This window comes from Theropithecus gelada, chromosome 9 (assembly GCF_003255815.1).
Source record: "Theropithecus gelada isolate Dixy chromosome 9, Tgel_1.0, whole genome shotgun sequence".
Lineage (NCBI taxonomy): Eukaryota > Metazoa > Chordata > Mammalia > Primates > Cercopithecidae > Theropithecus > Theropithecus gelada.
Window position 1 is genome coordinate 103395838 of NC_037677.1, and position 19110 is coordinate 103414947.

General features: G+C 39.4%; 1 protein-coding gene across 5 annotated transcripts in view; it reads right to left on the reverse strand.

Moving 5' to 3' along the window:
* SORCS1 (sortilin related VPS10 domain containing receptor 1) overlaps positions 1-19110 on the reverse strand; it is a 590775-nt gene that overhangs the window by 172419 nt on the left and 399246 nt on the right. For all 5 annotated transcript variants that reach the window (XM_025396369.1, XM_025396367.1, XM_025396364.1 and 2 more), the window contains exon 5: positions 15104-15177. In XM_025396369.1, coding sequence (XP_025252154.1) covers positions 15104-15177 — 74 coding nt within the window. The remainder of the gene's footprint in view (positions 1-15103; positions 15178-19110) is intronic.

Here is a 19110-nt window from a genome sequence, read left to right on the forward strand (position 1 = left end):
CAGCTGTCCTATATTTATGATTCAGGCATTTCAACAATCACAAAAAAATAAAGCTACTTCATTTTTCAAAAAAAGGTTAAGGTTGTTATAGTGGCTCTTATTTCTGGGATGTTCTTATTTTTCATTTATTCATAAGTAGAAAACAATGCTGACACCCATAATTCTTATTTATTCTAGGGCTTCCCTGGTTACCACAGAAAGAACCTGATAGCAGATGACAACCTAAAGATGTTGGGTCCAGGAGCTGCTGAAATGTGAGGTCAAATGTGAGGCTTATGCCTGATGTGGTTGTCTGCTATGTCTCTTTTGGATTCCTCTCTCTCAGGCATCTTGCTTTCCTTGGCTACTGAATTACTCAGGAAGGCCAACTGATCATAGAAGGCAATGGAAGAGCTGGTTTGTTCTCTCGGATGGTGAAGCAGAAGCTATCCCAGGCGCATAAATATTCTAACAAGTTTCATTTGTCACAATAGAGTCATAAAGTTGCTCTGCTGAGCACATGATAATGGCTTTGTAATTCAATTATTGGTAGTATTTGTCTTCTAGGATTTATCTGCCTTAAACTTAAGCACTCATGTAAAACCCTTTACCATAAATCTCATAAATGCAGGTTCTGTCCCCCACCCCAGGGCACATCTTGCTATGCCTGTGAAAACCTTGACAGCTTTCTCTAAATTATGTAATTGTTCTCTTTAGAGGTGTTGATGTTTTAAGTGCCAAAGTCAACGATAAAAAATAGTGGGACAGATCCATTTCCTCTAGTGTAGAGGAAGAGATTCTTTAGAGGAAGAGAATCCTGACAGACCAAGTTCCATTCTCAAACTAAAACGATATTTTCATCCATTTCTCTAGCATTTTTTAGAAGAGATTCCTGCAAGTCATAGGAGGTCAGATGAGATGTCTTCTAAGTTCTATTTGATCCTGAGATTCCGATGCCTAAATACATCAGGGCTTGTCACCTACATAGGTTCACTAGTCTTACAGTTGGTTTTAGAATTTTCCTCTGTCTACTCTGCCTTTCTTTTCTGCTCAGTCAAGTAAGTCAACCTTCAGTTTTTGGGTCTTCTCTACTCTTCTGTCTTGAATTTAGCATTCCATATCTCAGTAGTTATCTACTATGACAACCCTATTTAACCTTCAATTTGAAAATGTACTTAAAGATACAAAATGACACCTAGATAGGAAGAATAAGTGCTCTTGTTCTGTAGCACAACAGGATGACTACAGTTAACAATAATATATTATATATTTTCAAACAGCAAGAGGAGAAGATATAGAGTGATCCCAGCCCAAAGAAATAAATGTTTGAGAAGATGGATATGCTAATTACTCTGATCTGATAACTATACATTATATGTATCCCATAAATATGTACTATTCTGTGTCAATTGAAATATTAAAATAAATAAAATGAATAAATAATGCTACCTCATCCCCATTATCTGTCCTACATTTTTCACTCACTCAGAAAATATTTATTGAGCACCTCTTCCATCCATTCCAAAATGCTATTTTTTTCTCATTTTAACATCTTGTACATCAGCAGGTATCTTATGATTGCTAAAATGTTTTACAGGCATACTTGCATACTTTCATTACACTTCATGTTATTGCTCTTCACAGATATTGAGGGGTTTTTTTGGTTTGTTTGTTTGTTTTTACAAATTGAAGGTTTGTGGCAACTCTTCATGCAGCAATTCTATCAGTGCCATTTTTCCAAAAGTACGTGCTCATTTCATATCTCCATGCCACATTTTGGTATAATTTTTGCAATATTTCATACTTTTTCACTATTATAACACCTGCTACGGTGATGTGTGATCAGCGATCTTTGATGTGACTATTGTGATTGTTTTGGAGTGCTACAAACAACAATCATGTAAGACTGTGAACTTAATTGATAAATGGCATGTGTGTTCTGATGACTCCACAGATCACAGATGCCCCCATCTCTCTCCCTCTCCTCAGGCCTCCCTATTCCCTGAGATGCAAGAATATTGCAACATTCACTTCTTTGTGGAATGAAACTCACAATATATCTTAGATATACTTAATGTAATCGGCAGCATTTTTTTTTTGCTGATACATAAAATAATAATTCATCTTCATTTGATGAATATTTAGACTTTATGATACACAGTACTCGCCACCACTGTTCTAGGGACTTTGCTGTCTCCGCTCTGTGGTCAATTTCTTCTTACGTGTGTGTGTGTGTGTGTGTGTGTGTGTGTGTATGTGTGTGTGTGTAAGAATCCTTTCCTTTTGTCTTCTTCTCCCACATTTACCTATATTCTCTGCAAAACATATGTCAATATTGATTATATTGATTAATCCTACATCTCAGTATTTTGCTTTCAGGATATAGAAAGGGGAAGCATGATTCAACGAGAGGAGGAATATTACCCAAATATACGTAATGTGGCATACCCAACTTCTCATTTTGAGGGAAGTTATTTATCACATTTAAGTTATGGAGGAGCAGAAATGCCATCATGCTAGGTAGAAGCATAATTTTGCTTTTGTTTTTATTTGGGAGTTATACATGGTTTCAAAACACCTGCACAGGTGACAAGTTTTCAAAGGGTAGACTGTGATTTACTTCTGCCTGAACTATATTTCTCAGAGTCTCTGTGTGATTTCATATTAGAATTCGCCAAAAGGAAATATGATATTTGGAAGTCAGGAAAGGAGCGGCATTCAATTCCTTCCAAGACACATTTTAGTTAGAGGTAGTGAGAGGCAGATGCAGATGTCACGACAGGTTCTAGTTTGTCCTTGTTCTTCTCTTCCCAATTCCATGCCCAGTTTTACTTGAGACTGCCCGCCTGTGACCTCAGGTCCCAAACCTGCTTGGCTGCAAAGTCACTGAGCAGTAGCGATGCAGGGGAAATATCCTTCCGTATGGCATTCTCTTTGCAGTCCTACCTAAGCAGCTGCAAGCCCCTTTGTAGAAGGGACTGTGTTTCCTACATCTTTGTGGACAGAATTTGGCTTGTAAAATCACTCCATTGATATTAATTAAATGAGTTGGATAATATAAAATTGAGAAGCTACAGGGCCGGGCGCGGTGGCTCATGTCTGTAATCTCAGCACTTTGGGAGGCTGAGGAGGGTGGATCATGAGATCAGGAGATCAAGACCATCCTGGCTAACACGGTGAAACCCCATCTCTACTAAAAATACAAAAAAATTAGCCGGGCGTGGTGGCAGGTGCCTGTAGGCCTAGCTACTCAGGAGGCTGAGGCAGGAGAATGGCGTGAACCCGGGAGGTGGAGCTTGCAGTGAGCGGAGATCATGCCACTGCACTCCAGCCTGGGTGACAGAGCAAGACTCCATCTCAAAAAAAAAAAAAAAAAAAAAAAAAAAAATTGAGAAGCTACAAATAAAACCTTCGGCTGATTTTCTATCCATGGTTCCTGATTCTGGGCAACAAAGAAGTAAAATACATGCACACATTAAAAATTCCCATTGAAAATATAAATTATTCAATCGAATCAAAATGAGATTGCCACATTTCAGAAACACATTAATACCCAACTCTTCCCTATTCCTCTTTTTAGTAGCAGTTAGCATTTACTCATCATATATGTAACCAACCTGAATGATCTCATTTTAATCCTTACAATGAGTATACGAGGAAGACACTCTTATGAGGACCATTTTACTGATGAATACTGTAATGGTTAAAGAAGTTAATTAAAGAGCTCAATGTCAGGCCCCTTGAAAACAGGATTCTGCCAAAGGTACTCTGACTCCAGAACTCTCATTTTTACACATTAAACACCATCTCCTATGGACTAAAGGCAACATTCAAAGTCGATGATTGAATGAACAAGGATAACCATACAAAGATAGGATGCAAACCTAGAGGCCCTTAATTTGAAAGCTAAGTGAGGTGTGATCACTAGGGCCAAGTCAATTCCTTCTAATAAAATTCTAAATTAAGAAGACACAATTATGAGGATATTTTTTCCCTCTTACCCTCATTCATGGCAATCACTCGCATTCTGCCATCATAATAATTCTTAGTGAAGTCTCGAGAAGTGACTGAATCTCTATTGTTCAAAGATAGAGAAGCTGCAGTCTGTGGGGACAGGCATCATCAAGATAAGGATGACAGGAATCAATGATGGCCATTAGTGAATGAAGGTCACATGAAAAGTGATGGGCTCACACTGCAGCAGGGGAAATTTATCTTAATTTGAAGGGAAAACTTGATAATCACAGGAAAAGATTGAGAAGTGGAGGAGGGGCCTGGTGCAGTGGCTCACGCCTGTAATCCCAGCACTTTGGGAGGCCGAGGTGGGCAGATCACAAGGTCAGGAGATCGAGACCATCCTGGCTAACATGGTGAAACCCTGTCTCTACTAAAAATACAAAAAATTAGCCGGGCATGGTGGTGGGCGCCTGTGGTCCCAGCTACTCAGGAGGCTGAGGCAGGAGAATGGCGTGAACCTGGGTGGTGGAGCTTTCAGTGAGCTGAGATTGCGCCACTGCACTCTAGCCTGGTGACAGAGCGGAGTAACAGTAACAAGAAAAAAAAAATGTTGAGGAGGTGCAAAAGGGTTAGCAAACAGCATTCATGTGGAGATCATCAACAATAAAAAAAAAAAAAGAAGAAGAAATACCACGCCTCTCAAGGTAATAAAAATTTTCTTAGCTAGCACGAATAGTGCAGGCACTAGAAATGCCTCAGTACAGACCTTGGGAAGGGATCTCAGGGAAGATTCTCTGCCACCTCTCCCTGCTCCTTATCCAAACCATACAAGATTCTACTGAGAGGGCAGGGGCTCAGAATCAGGAGAGACTGCCTGGGAGAATAAGGGAAAGTGTAAAAGAAGAGTGAATAAAGTTCATTCTCAAAGAAAAGGGCTTTCTGAGCTCTTCTCCTGAACTCCATATTCTGAAATGTATCATGACCTGTCAACATCAGCAGTAAAGGACAGGCTCACACTGTGAGAGCAGTCTAGGATGGGTCTTTCTGGTTTTGCTTGAATTTCTCTGGTTACAGGGATCTGATTACTCCATAGGACAGCCTAAGGAGTTAATAAATAACCTAGTGCATAGAAAAGTGTGACTTTCATGGATCTAAAATTTTCCTTCCTTCAATATATACTTCAGTGATTTAGAATTCTGGCATTTTCATGCTACAGGGAAATACAGAGGTTACCTATTATGGCTCTCTAATTTAACTAATGAGGTCTACTCAAGATATTTCAGTCTGTGTGTTGATGGATTTATATGTGTGCACATACAAGCATGTGTAAATCTGATGAGTTTTAGTACCCTGTATGTGTGTATGCACAAGTTTCTGCTGCTCTATTTACTGTAGTACACAAGATAGAAATATGCTAATGGCAGAGTCTTGAACCTTAAAAAACTTATCTTCTAGAAGGAAATGAAAAGAAGACAATAAAGAAATATATATGGAGAACACACTAAGTGCTAAGTTACTTAATGGTAATAATGATAATATGTCATTTTTAATTCTAAAATCAAGACTTCGTAGCAGGAAATTGAAGCTTGGGCAGGTGAAATTGTTTCTTGGAATCACCTAGTTAGTTAATAGTAAAGCTGAAAATTTACACCTGAATATGTTCATCCTAAATCCGTGCTTTTCCTACCAATCACATATATAGACCTGCAATCCAGTACATGGTATGATATATTACATTTTATCTGTGACATCATCACATTTAAATTCAGAGAAGAAAGAGATTTATTTTGCCCCCCAAAGCAGGAAGAACCAAAGAAGGCTCCATGGCAGAGGTGGGCTTTGGTATAAGGCCATAAAGATCCACTGTGATCCTAATAATAACAAAAATCCTCAGACAGCACCTTTGTATTCAAAGACTAAAACTGTCCTGGCTCATAATAGGTGCTAAAAATTAATCATTGCTAAAATAAATAAGGACAGATGTAAGAAGTATCGACAGATCCATAGACTTACTAGTGCTTACTATTACTTACCTGGCCTCCTGGAATTTAGCATACAGAACTGGAGTGGGTAGTAGGTCAGAAAAAGGACATTCGAGCCCACATTAGCAAGAACCTAGTTAGATTCTTCCTCTTCAATTTATGTTGCAAACAATGAGGAATGAGACAAATATTTGATTGGGTAGACACGGGAGTCCTTAGGCAGTGATATAGGAAGATGAATGGAGAGGCTTTTTCATTATTTCTCGGTAGGGTATGGTGGTGGAGCTAAACCAGGGTAATGCTAAAGGAGAATGGGAGAGGAAGTGGGCAGGGATAATATTATGAGGGACGAACTGATGCAACTTGGAAATCCACATATTTAAGAAGAGGTAAGAGAGCAGAGATAAATATGACCCGAAAGTGGTCAGGCTGCGATATGAGGAATAAGGAAATATGGAAGCCTATTTTTAAAAAGCTGATTCTAAATGGTAAGATATTCCACTGCAATCTCAACATAAAATTGAAAGTAAGTGATGGTATTCATTTCGAAGTTTTCTGTAGACAGTGACCTGCTTCATAGCTTCGAGTAACAGATGAGGTAGAGTATCTTGGAGAAAAAAAAAAAAAAAGCCATACCCCCTTCCTAATATATTATCGGTATATCTGGTCATTTTTATCTAACAGAGTTCTAAGCTCTTTCTCCCCGATTTTTGTAACCTTATTAGACTTCATCCCATTTCCAGTTTGCAGAACCTGGAGAAGGAAAAATGCAGAGCCTCAGTCTCTTGTTACTGAATCCACTAAATTCACTGCAGGGTGGGAAGAGGAAAGAGTTACAGCCATCTGGCGCCACATTCTCTAAACCTCTTTGGTGTAGGTGGCTTATAGAAGTCTTGGGGGTGCTGTGCTGAATGACTGGTATATATGAAGGAAGAAGAGAAATGGCCATGGCAACCTCGTGCATATAAACCAAACTATCAAACCACAATAAGAGGGATAAAAATCTGAAGTTGACTTGGCGGCAATATTCAACAAGGCCTTGAGAATGACTGGTAATGATATGAGTCAGAATCGGAGAGAGAGAGAGGCTATTTTATATTCTGGAGTGTTTTCTGATCATGGACAGGTATGTCAGCAAAAGTTTATGAAGCTGCCTCTTTTGTGTCAGCCTTGATACTCAAGGTTAGAGGAGAAAATTTGGGGCAGCGATAATAGGACAGGTACACACACAAAAAAAGTCACTTCAGGGACTAGCAGTGAGGCCCGGTGGATGTGGATAAAGTATCTGCCAACGTAGGAGTTTTACGTAAGAAGAGAGCTCAAGCTCAAGCCACACTTTACTGGTCCATGGCACAGTGGGGGCCATGAAGATACCCTAGAGGTAGATTATAGCATGGTGTGCAGATAACGCAGGCTCTCTAGCCAGACATACCTGGGTTTAAATTTCATTACTATTGTCTACTAGTGTGAGACATTAGGCAAAATTATATAAGATAGTGTTTGTTTATTTATTTATTTACCTTATTTATTTCTCATCTGAAAAAGAGGACTGAAACATCTCTGGATAATGGATACCTCTTGTTGATGCCTTCCCATTATCCTCCCCACTTCTTTTGATAAAAGCACCTTAGTCTCTTCCCGGGCATCATATTCCTATTTTCTGTCCATGTGGTTCAGTAAAGTTGATTCTAGCCCCAGGTCTATCTATGGCCGTTTTACCTAATCAGATCCCATAAGATTTAATCCTAGGAGTTTTTCTGGAACAAGCAAGAAGTACTTTTCTTTTACATTAGAGTGAACTGGGAAGATAGAAGCTTCTAGAGACCACTGCAAAGAGAAATTTTGCCCAAGTGAAGCTAAAACAGAGGAAAGGAGAGTGGAGTGATGGGGAGATATCAAGATCTGATGCATTCAAGAAGCCTATGGACGTAGTGGAGTCTAATAAAGTTCCTTCTGACTTCCCAGATCCATAAGCCAATATCTCTTTAAAAATTTTTTTCTTCTTAAAACAGGATGCATTTTTCTATCACGTATCTAGAAAGAGTCTTGATCAATAAACTATTTCACATAAATTATTTGAGGACTGATTTAAACAATATGTGCAAAAGACTTAGCACAAGTCTTGGCACACAGTAAATGCTCAACAAATGGGACTTGTTGAAAAAGATGTAGAATGGGAAGTCGTTCACATTGACTGGCATGGAACTGTGGGGAAGAATGCGAATGGGTATACATGCTGAAATGCACTGAGTATAGCAGAAGGATAAACATTTATCCTTCTGCTATGTAATACAGATGTCATATAAGCCCCAGAGGGACATCACGGAAACATAGCTGGCATTCCAAAATAACAAAGGTTCATTGCTGAGCCAACTCTTGATTTTCCATGTGTGAATTAGTCACAGAAAATATGTATCACTGTTCAGCTGTCCCTATGTCAAGTCAGCTGTCTGTATGTCAGAGTAACATAATCAATAAGATAAGGCTGAACCTATTTTTAATTAAGTGAAACAGCCCCGAGATTGCCTTGTCTTTTGCATAATTAATAGATTGCTGAAGAGTTTCTAATGAGAAATGCCTTCCATTGCTTTATACTAAACTTGACTCAGATCCTAACAAACCACATTCACTGTCCTTGAGTAGAGAATTTAGCTTTTGGCAGGAGCTTTCCTTATTTAAGGCATTTGGATGCCACTGATCGTCCACCACCATGTTCTTTGTTCAGTGTCAAATGCAGCACCTTAGCTTTTACCTACTGAAGTGCTAAACTAAAATCAACTAAAATAAAATTTTAGAATTTAAAGTTTTTTCTCCTGTCTTTTATTGGAGGATGAGAAGGGAATAAGTCTTGAATTTGAGCTGATCTTTCAAAACCTGGCTGTAACAAATTATGTGTTATGTTGGATAAACTACATCACTTCACTTTTCTGTTTCATCAAAATGGGGATAATAACCACTACCATATAATCTTGTTAAGAGGATCAAATAGCATGATTATCATGTGGCTACACCAATGTAGTTACTCAACAAATACAAATCCCCTGATAGAATTTTATCCTTATGACACTCAGTTCTCCCATCTATATATATTTTCCCTAATAAGAAAACCCATCTTCCCTTACAGTAGCATAATCTTTTTTTTTTTTTTGTCCTTCTATTCCCTTTTTAGGAATTACATTTCCTTCAACCTTGAACCATGCAGTTTGATTAGGTCTCAACCGCAGACCGTATTTCAGTTATCGGGGTAGATATGTGTCTGATCTACATGAGTAATGAATCATCTTGTATGTCCTTGATCCAAGCCAGGCCTCTCAGATTCAATCCCTGGAAACAGAGAAAAAGAGACAGACTGGCTTGATGGGATTTCCAAGCTGTTAAAATGTAAGCCTAGATCGGGCGCGGTGGCTCACACCTGTAATCCTAGCACTTTGGGAGGCTGAGGCAGGTGGACTGCCTGAACTCAGGAGTTCAAGACCAGCCTGGGCAACACGGTGAAACTCCGTCTCTACTAAAATACAAAATATTAGCCAGGTGTGGTGGCATGCGCCTGTAGTCCCAGATACTCAGGGAGGCTGAGGCAGGAGAATCTCTTGATCCCAGGAGGCAGAGGTTACAGTGAGCCGAGATCACGCCACTGCACTCCAGCCTAGGTGACAGAATGAGACAATGTCAAAAAAAAAAAAAAAAAAAAAAAAGCCTAAAGCTGCTAGTGTCCACTGCTGTCACAAAATGGGAAAAGCAAACCTGATAATGAAGACAACACAAAGAAAAACAAAATTAATAGAGATAGAAAGGTGGCTATTATGAATAATATTAACACTGTTAGCCAGTGGGCATTCAAGATGATTCTTAGGCACAAGGCATGTAACCAACTCACAAGAATCATCTCATTTGATGAAGTAGGTATTAATTATTTTACAGGGGGAAAAAAACTGAGTCACACAGAAATTATGTAACTTCCCCATGAATTTTTTTTACTTAGTAAATGGCAAAGTTAGAAATTAAACCTCAGTGTCCTTGAACCCCTTGACCTGCAGGTTGTACTGCCTCCCAATATAATTGGTTTCCAGCATACGAAAGAACAAGACCACTGTTGCTGTCAGTTAAATTAAAAGGACACCTATTCTATTAATGGTAATATTATTCTGTCTCTTACATGATGTTCTATATATGTAAATAAGTTTTAGAAATAATCTGAACTCCTTGGAGGGAACTTTATATTTATGGTTGCTATGGTAGTATTAATAAAACCAGCTCAATACTCCCATACACTGTTCTTTTAGATAAACATAGAAATTGACCCTTCTGCTGTTAAAGCTTGAAACCTGTATTTGCTTTATCTGAGTTCCTTCCTCAGGAAAGGATCTTCAAGCCTCTCAAAAAAAAAAAAGTATTAAAGAACTGAAACTCATCAGACCATGAACCAGATGTCTCCTTGCCCCTCCCTAGTTCCTGTTTTACACCCTGTTACATTGATTTCCTGCTAAAAAAAAAGAAAACCCCATACTTTTAGCCAGGGAGATGGATTTGAGACTGAGCCCCCATCTCCTTGGCTGCAGCACCTGATTAAAGCCTTCTTCCTTGGCAATACTTGCTGTCTCAGTGACTGGCTTTTTGTGCAGTAGGGTCTTGACCAAACCTCTAGTGCTTTGGTAACATTATCAGAAACCACTGGGATAACATAAGAATAAGTTGTTACAGGCTGGGCATGGTGGCTCACGCCTGTAATCCCAGCACTTTGGGAGGCTGAGGCGGGTGGATCACAAGGTCAAGAGATTGAGACCATCCTGGCCAACATGGTGAAACCCTGTCTGTACTAAAAAAAAAAAAAAAAAAAGAATAAGTTGTTACATGCCATAATTATTTCGCAATTGCTATTTATTACTTCCAGGGGTGGCATGACCATTGCTACCAGAAATAAAAATAATTATCAATGTGTTTGGTGATGAGGAAAAAATATGAATTGGTCTTCATTTCTTCTTTAGGGAAATTCTATGTTATTACCCATAGTAACTTAAAAATTTGATTTAACACTAGAGAAATCTCCCTCAGTCCCATACACACCCCCAATAGCCAGGTTCCAAGCAGAAATGATTAAAGGAGGTTTATTTTAACTATACTTTGCTGAATTATCCTAGATAGCCCCATAGTTCCTATATAATTTGAAGTAACTGGTTTCCAGAAGTGAATCTAATAAATACTGCTTTGACTGACAACTTTTCTGTCAGCTTAAGGTAGCTGCTCAGAGTTAGAAAATACAGACTATGTGGGCAGAGACCGAGATTTTCATCAACAGTCATGGTACTATGCAATTTACGAGTTCCCATGCCTTCTCTAGAAAAATCAACCAAGCTTAAGGAACCCATGTGAGCCATTTGACAAGCACAGTTGGCACTGTGGTCAAAAGAACTCTGGGTTCTCACCATTCATATGTCTGAGGGGGCTAGATTTCCAGGGCTCACAGTCTCAGACAAGAACATAAGGCTAAGAGGCAGAGACAACAGCATTTGTTGATTTAGTAGAGCACAGACTTCAGTGACAGACAGCCTTCACTCAAATTCTGGCTTTGGCACTTTCCAGCTGTGTGACTTTACCCAAATTACTTACCTTCTCTATACCATAGGTTCCCTATCTGTTAATGATGATAATCAAAAGCTTACTTCAGAAGATTGTTATGAGGATTAAATAGCTTAAGTTTAAGTACTGCTTGTTGCACTATTCAGACTTGAATGGGCAAGATGTGTCTCTGTTTTCAAAAATAAAAGAAGGAGGTTTTATTTCTTTTACTTAACAGATCAATTAGAATTCATATACAATAATGTGTAATGTTTTTATAAAGATAATTTTATGGCTTTTGATTAGAAGAGCTTTGCTAATCAGGCTTTCACAGAGAAGATTCCTTCTTCAAGGAATAGGCAAGAAAATATTGCAATTAGCACTGGTGGAAGCACTGGTGAGGTCTGTTCAGGTTATAATAATGCATAAATAAGACCTCTGGTGACATAGAAAACACTGTATATATGTACCACTTCATCTCAGTTCCTTTTTCTTGCCCATCCTGTCCATATTTTTCATTGTTTCTTTTGGTAGGAACCAACTTCTGCCAAGTCCTCTGAATGGCTACTTCCTACCCTATAGATCTAGGCACCATGAGCAGATATTTGCAGTCATTTGAAAGTAGGACTTGAGAAAAGATTTGTCCTTCATGCTTTTTCATTAGCAAAGCAGCAACTGCATTTCCAGGATAAACTAGGAGGACAACATTCATTTATTTCTGTCCTTTATTTGCTTATTTTCTGAGGCCTTTCTATGTACCCCAAAAGGGAGAGAATGAAAGAAAAGGACATGAACCTTCTCTTCCATAAACTAACTTTATACTTTATAGACAAAACACACAGAGATGAAGGTTTCTCATGAGTACGATACAAAATTAGTAAGAGAGGGAGAAAAAAACGCTGACCAGAGAAAGGAGATTCAGTAAGAGACAGAGTTGAGTTCCTGGAGACAGGAGATGTCAATTTGAACTTTAGAAGCAAGGCTTACACCATCCTGAACAAGAGCACCAGAGGGAGAGAGGTAAATAAGCTTCTGTGCAACAAAAACCTCCTTTAGTTACAAATGTCTCGTTTTGATAGGGGAAAAAGTGGTATCTTGCCATATAGAAGTCCTTGTGTTATTATCTCAGAGCCAGTTTGTTTGCAAATGGCCTAACTTTTTCAGGCAGTTTTGCTAGCTTTTTAAGAGATTTCTCTAATGTAGTTCTCTGGCTTTCAACTCCCACAGGGGTTTTAGGGTAGTGTTTGAAAATGAGAAAGATAAAAATGCATTCCTCTTAGAAGTTCATATAAAAGCGTAAGAATTGGAGTGGAGGTGGGAAGCTATTATGTACCTTGGTGATCTATTCTGCCTGTAACTCTAAAGGCTGATGAGAGGCAGTGTGATTTCAAGAGGAATCAAGAGGAGATACTTTCACTGCCCTCATTGCAGGGAGCTCATTGGCTCCTAAAAGGTCACTGTCACAGTGATTCTGAATGACATGAATAAAGGATATTTAAACTCCTGTCTGAGCTAGTTCCTTGTTACACAGTTTATAGTAGTAAAAATCTTGAAACAACCTGAATGTCTTTTCCACAGGCAGATTAGAGAAATTAGGGTAAGGTAGAATCACATCTTTTGGCAGGAGGTAGGATGTATATTCAAAGGTATTGATAAATATTAACACCAAAATCACACTAGAATGTTCTGTGCTTTGTTCTTACTTTGCCAGAATCTAAGACCTTGGAAACTTAAAAGCCAAAGTTAACTTCTGATATTTTCCTTGTTTTCAATTTTACTCACCCATTCCCACAGACAGAGCCACGTCTAGTTTAACTAGGGGGATGAACTGAGGTGGTTAAAGAAAGGAATGCTATTTCCTTTGTCCCTTTCTTCTTCTTGCTGCCCCTTTCTCTCTTTCTCTTCACGTATTTCTCTTTTCCCATACATATATCCCACTAACATATATAGTTTATGTTTTGCATTAATTAGGCATAAGATTTACCTCCAATCTATAGTCTTAGAGCAAAATGATATGTAGTCAACTAAAAATAATAATGTATGCATAATAAACTGCATCCCCGCCAAAAAAAAAAAACAAAAAAAAAACAAGGTATAGAACAGTGTGCACAGCTACCATTTATGTAAATGTGGGTATCTCTATATATGTTAGGGACTGAATATTTTTGTCTCCTCAAAATTCATATGTTGAAACCCTAACCCACAATGATGTGATGGTATTTGCAAATAGGGTCTTTAAGAAGTGATTAGGTTTAACTTAGGTCATGAGGATAGGGTCCTCATGATGGGATTAATGCCCTGATAAAAAAAAGGAAGAGGTGTGGTGGCTCACACCTGTAATCCCAGCACTTTGGGAGGCTGAGGCTGGGGGATCATGAGGTCAGGAGAGTGAGATCATCCTGGCTAGCACGGTGAAACCCCCTCTCTACTAAAAACACAAAAAATTAGCCAGGTGTGGTGGGCACCTATAGTCCCAGCTACTGGGGAGGCTGAGGCAGGCAAAAAAAAAAAAAAAAAGAGGAAGAGAGATCAGAGCTCTCTCTTTCTACCATGTATGGACACAGACGGGAGCCATCTGCAAGCCAGGAAGGGAGTCTTCAGCAGGAACCAAATCTGCCAGCACCTTGAACTCCCCAGCCTTGAACAATGAAGAATAAATATCTGTTGTTTAAGCTACCCAGTCTATGGTATTCTGTTACTGCAGCCCAAGCAAAGTAAGACTACACACACACACACACACACACACACACACCCCACACACACGTTTGGCAATTCACAGAACATTTCTAAAAAGATAATTGAGAAACTAGTAATAGCAACCGTGTTCCACATGACAAGGAGAAGGCTGGCCAGGCACGGTGACTCAAGCCTATAATCCCAGCACTTTGGGAGGCCGAGGTGGGCAGATCACTTGAGGTCAGGAGTTCAAGACCAGCCTAACCAACATGGTGAAACCCCTTCTCTACTAAAAATCCAAAAAGTAGCCAGCCATGATGACATGCACCTGTAGTCCAAGCTACTGGGAAGACTAAAGCAGGAGAATTGTTTGAACCCAGCAGGCGGAAGTTGCAGTGAGCTGAGACCACACCACTGCACTACAGCCTGGGCGACAGAGTGAGACTGTCTAAATAAATAAATAAATAAATAAATAAATAAATAAATAAATGACAAGGGGAAGGCTTACAAGATCTAAAATCAGGAATGAGAGGAAGATCTACTTTTAGACTAAATAAAACCTACTTCTCTAGACTGAAAATCTTCATTTGAATATGTGATATATGTGTATATAATGCTTTTAATAATAAAAAGTCACTATTAGATTTTTTTAAATGTCTCTCTCCACAGTTCCACCAAAATATAACAAAGCAATTCTCATAAAGTCCTTGCAGTTCACTAACCTCCATAATCCATTTGGGGTTTTTCAAAAAGACTGTGATAGATTTTTTAACATTCTCTTAAAGTGTTTCTTACTCTAATGTCACATCCTGCCCTGAGGGGATGTGGGCATGTCCCAATAAGAACAGACCTTATGTGAGAGCACTGGTGAGAACAAGATTCCAATGGTCATTTACTAGGTCATATCTGACTAGATCATATCTTAATGTGCTACAAGATAAAGTGAGACTTACCAGTAGAACCTGTTTGGTACAACCCCTTCTTGGATAAGCTGCCACCTTCTCCCAAACTCAGCAGAGCTGTATAACTGTAAAGAACAGAAGTTACTCAACACTATGGTTCTATAGTACATCACATGCACAAGCATCAGTTCATTGGATCAATAGTAATAATAATACCTAACATTTATTGAACACCTGCTATACACAAGGTGAGTGCTCTACATGTACCACCTCCATTCCTTATACAAGCTCTGCAAGGCAGATTAATATCTTCATTTTACAGTTGAGGAAACTGAAGCTTAGAAGGATTAACTGACTTGTTAGAAATTACATGTCAAGTCAGTAGTTGAATGAACTGGAATGCACACCCTGTTCTGCCTGGCAATAAAGTCAGCTGTGCCACTTGACCTAGCATGTGCCGAGAATTGTGGGGAATGCAAAGAAGTGCAAAATCTAGACAAGGTTCTGGAAGAGCACGCAATGTAACCAGAACCTGGCTCACATAATGAGAAATGCACGAGGCAGCCAGTGATAAAACAATGCAGAAGACAGGAGCCAATTTAGGGATGCTTCCCAGATGCTGTGGTGAAACAGCTGGGACCTGAATGAATGACAGCATTCAAATGGCTAAAAATAGCATTATTCACAAAGGAACAGCGTGAGTCAAAGTGGTAAGATAGACAGGGACAACATATAAATAAGCCAACTTATCTATGTAAGCTTATCTAAGTAATAATTACACATTATTCAGGCATCCAGTCAAGGAGAATCTGTACCTTTTTCTTTCTAAGTCTTTTTTATTATTCTTTTGTTTTTGCTTTTGTTTTTTTGAGATAGAGTCTCACTCTGTTGCCCAGGCTGGAGTGCAGTGGTGTGATCTCAGCTCACTGCAAGCTCCGCCTCCCGGGTTCACACCATTCTCCTGCCTCAGCCTCCCAAGCAGCTGGAACTACAGGTGCCTGCCACCACCCACGGCTATTTTTTTTTTTTACTATGATTTTTAGTAGAGATGGGGTTTCACTGCGTTAGTCAGGATGGTCTCAATCTCCTGACCTCGTGATCTGCCCACCCCAGCCTCCCAAAGTGCTGGGATTACAGGTGTGAGCCACCACGCCCAGCCTATTATTCATTCTTTGGCCACGCCTGAGGGAGACTGGTTTCCGGGGTACATTTCATGTTTAATATATTTTATAAGTGCCAAGGAGAGATGGGTGACAACTCCTCTCATAGAGATAACAGAAGATGGGACAGGTCACACTGTCTTAACTGAGAACCCAAACAGGCAGTGTATGCATGGCCTGCTTCTTGTTCCCAGCATGTCCTGAACACCTGGTATTTCACCACAGAGAATTGTACAACAGCAGCAGGCACCCAACCCGAGAGTATCCACTTCTCTCTCTCTCCCCTTTGTCTTCTTTTCTTTTTTTTTTTTTTTTTAAGCCTAGAGCTCTACTTCTTTCTATAAGTTTAAAGGGAGCAGAGTTCATACCGTTGTGGTGTGCCTATGTCAAACAGATATATCTGTATTTAGTAACATACAAAGATTAATGCAACTGTAAAAGTATCAGGACAGTTCAAAATAATATGTCTGGGTAACAGGCTGAACTCATATACATGCTGCAAGAATAATACATAAACTCCGTGTGCTCCTACGGCTACACCAAAGGATTGCTATTCACGTTCCCACAGAGAATTCATCTCTATGAGGAATTGTTGGGCGCCAGCATTTGTGGTTCTTTTTTTCTGTTTGTAAATTTATCCCCTAAGCTTGAATCTGGAGCTTGTGGACCACTTAGGTATGTCCCAAGACATTTGTTTATATCTTCAAAGAGCAACTTCATTATTTGTGAGCATGTAGAGGCCCCTCAAGCAGTGGGTATACAAAACAATCCAATAAACCAAGCCTCTCTCATTCAGCTCAGTGAGGTTCTTTCAATTTACTCTCTCCAAAGGTACCTTTTGGTCCTGGTGGGCTGGCCCTGTCACCTTCCCTCACGCGCCTTGCTGTGCCTTCACTGAGGCTGCCCACTCTGGCAAAAGTGGCTTCAAGACTTTCCTTCTTCAATGCCAGTCTTGTTTCCAGAGCCAGATGAAAGGTTACCTCCTCTATGAACCCCCCTCTACCTACTAAGATTCCTACCGGTCTCATCTCCAAAGAACTGTGGAACAAGAGCAGATGCTATCAAACTACCAGCCACATATTTATATTTAATTCTCTTAACAGCCTTTCAAGAGAATCTTTCATGAATGCAAGGCTGAAATTCCTTTCTATCTAAAATTACTCTAAAATTTCTAAGACCACTTCCTGCCTCTTTAATGAGATTGCAAAGCTTTTAGATGTTGGAAATCCTATCCTTCTACATGTACAGGTGCCTCAAACAGTAGATGATAAATGAAAAAGATAATGATTTGGCACCACGTGAATTTCCTAGTCATGTTTCTACCAAATAAAGCACCCAGGTTACACAATTGGTGGACAAAGAAAATTTATCAGAGGAATATATTTTAGTTCCATGGATTTATAACTAGAGGCATATACCTAAAAAACAAACAAAACACACATCCACAAAACCCTATAAATATCAGTGTATTTGAAACTCCCAAGGATTTGAAAGCAGAGTCTTGAATACTCACTTTTAGACAAAACTGCTCTGTATTCTCCACCTACTACTTCAGACATTTTCTCCCTAAAAAGTTAGTTGTCCAGTCTGGTGTTATACTGACTAAAAAGAAAACAACAACTCAGCCATTCAAGTTAACGTGTTAATTAAACCTACAGAGTCTGGCAGCAAAGTGCTCCTCCACAAAGAAGGGAATGGTATCAAAGCATTTTACCCAATGACTGTCTCGGCCACCAGTGGAAGGCTTTCCCTGCAGAATGAGTCAATGTCCTTTAATAAAATTCATAGTGTTGGCAGCACCTAAATAAGATTTATTTCCCTGCCTGTCTGTCTCTGGCTCCAAGGTTTGACCGTCAGAACACAGAACTGAGAACTATCATTACTATCTGTCACATCAGAGAAAGCAGCAGCAGCTTTCTCTAGCTATGCCAAGCTTAGAGAAAGACAGAAAGATTAAGAAGAGGATGGAAGAGTACTTAATCTAGTTTTAGGAGGCCATTGTGCCTCTACTAGTGCCGTGTCATGAACTTAAAATTGCTATTCTTAGAGGGTTTGATTTTGTTTAGCTAACACTACTGTAAATGTTGAAAAAGAACTGAAGGAGCAGAAGTGTTAGAGAACAAGGAAAGATTCTAGTTATATCTGCTATAAGAATGCAACACAGAAAATCCTTCCTGTCTAAAATCATTGTAAAGTATCTGTGACTACATCCTTGTATTAGTAAATACAACTTAATGAGCACAAACCCAGCACTCACCTGTGCTCAAGATCTATCAGCAGCCTTAGGGCCTAACCCTCCAGACTGTCATTATGCTGGTCTGGAGCTATTAGCACTTCTCTCTCTTTCCTGACATGTTCCTCTCCTGAAAGGTTTTTTTTTTTTTTTTTTTTTTTTTTAAAGCCATCTTTCACATTGGCTTGTTTCCTTGCCATCTGTCTTTGTTTGCTTTAAGAAGAATGCAGATAAAAATACACTTAATTCCAAAGGATGAAATCGCCAGGGTTAGTTTCATTGACAGCTTTGAGCCAACTCTTAGGCATCTCTGGCGCCTTCCTCTGGATGTCTTTGGAGCTGCAAGTTGTATGGTGGGCACCGGCTATAAGGAATGATAAAGAGGGATGCCACAGCAGGACAAAATAAACTGGGGGAGGGCAAGAATGGGATGCACTGGTTTTGCTCAAGATTCCTAGTCTACGGCAGATAAAGATGGGATGAGAGAAGGGGAGCAGCCATTTCCAACTTTCATTTCCACCTTAACATTCACATTTTGGTTAAATCCCTAGAAGAGTGACAACTTGCTACTAGATAAGAAACTCAGCTCCTTGTGGTGATACACAAGCTTGCAACTGTCAGTGTCCTTAAAAAGTCTTTTCAATATTTCTAAATCGGATCAACGT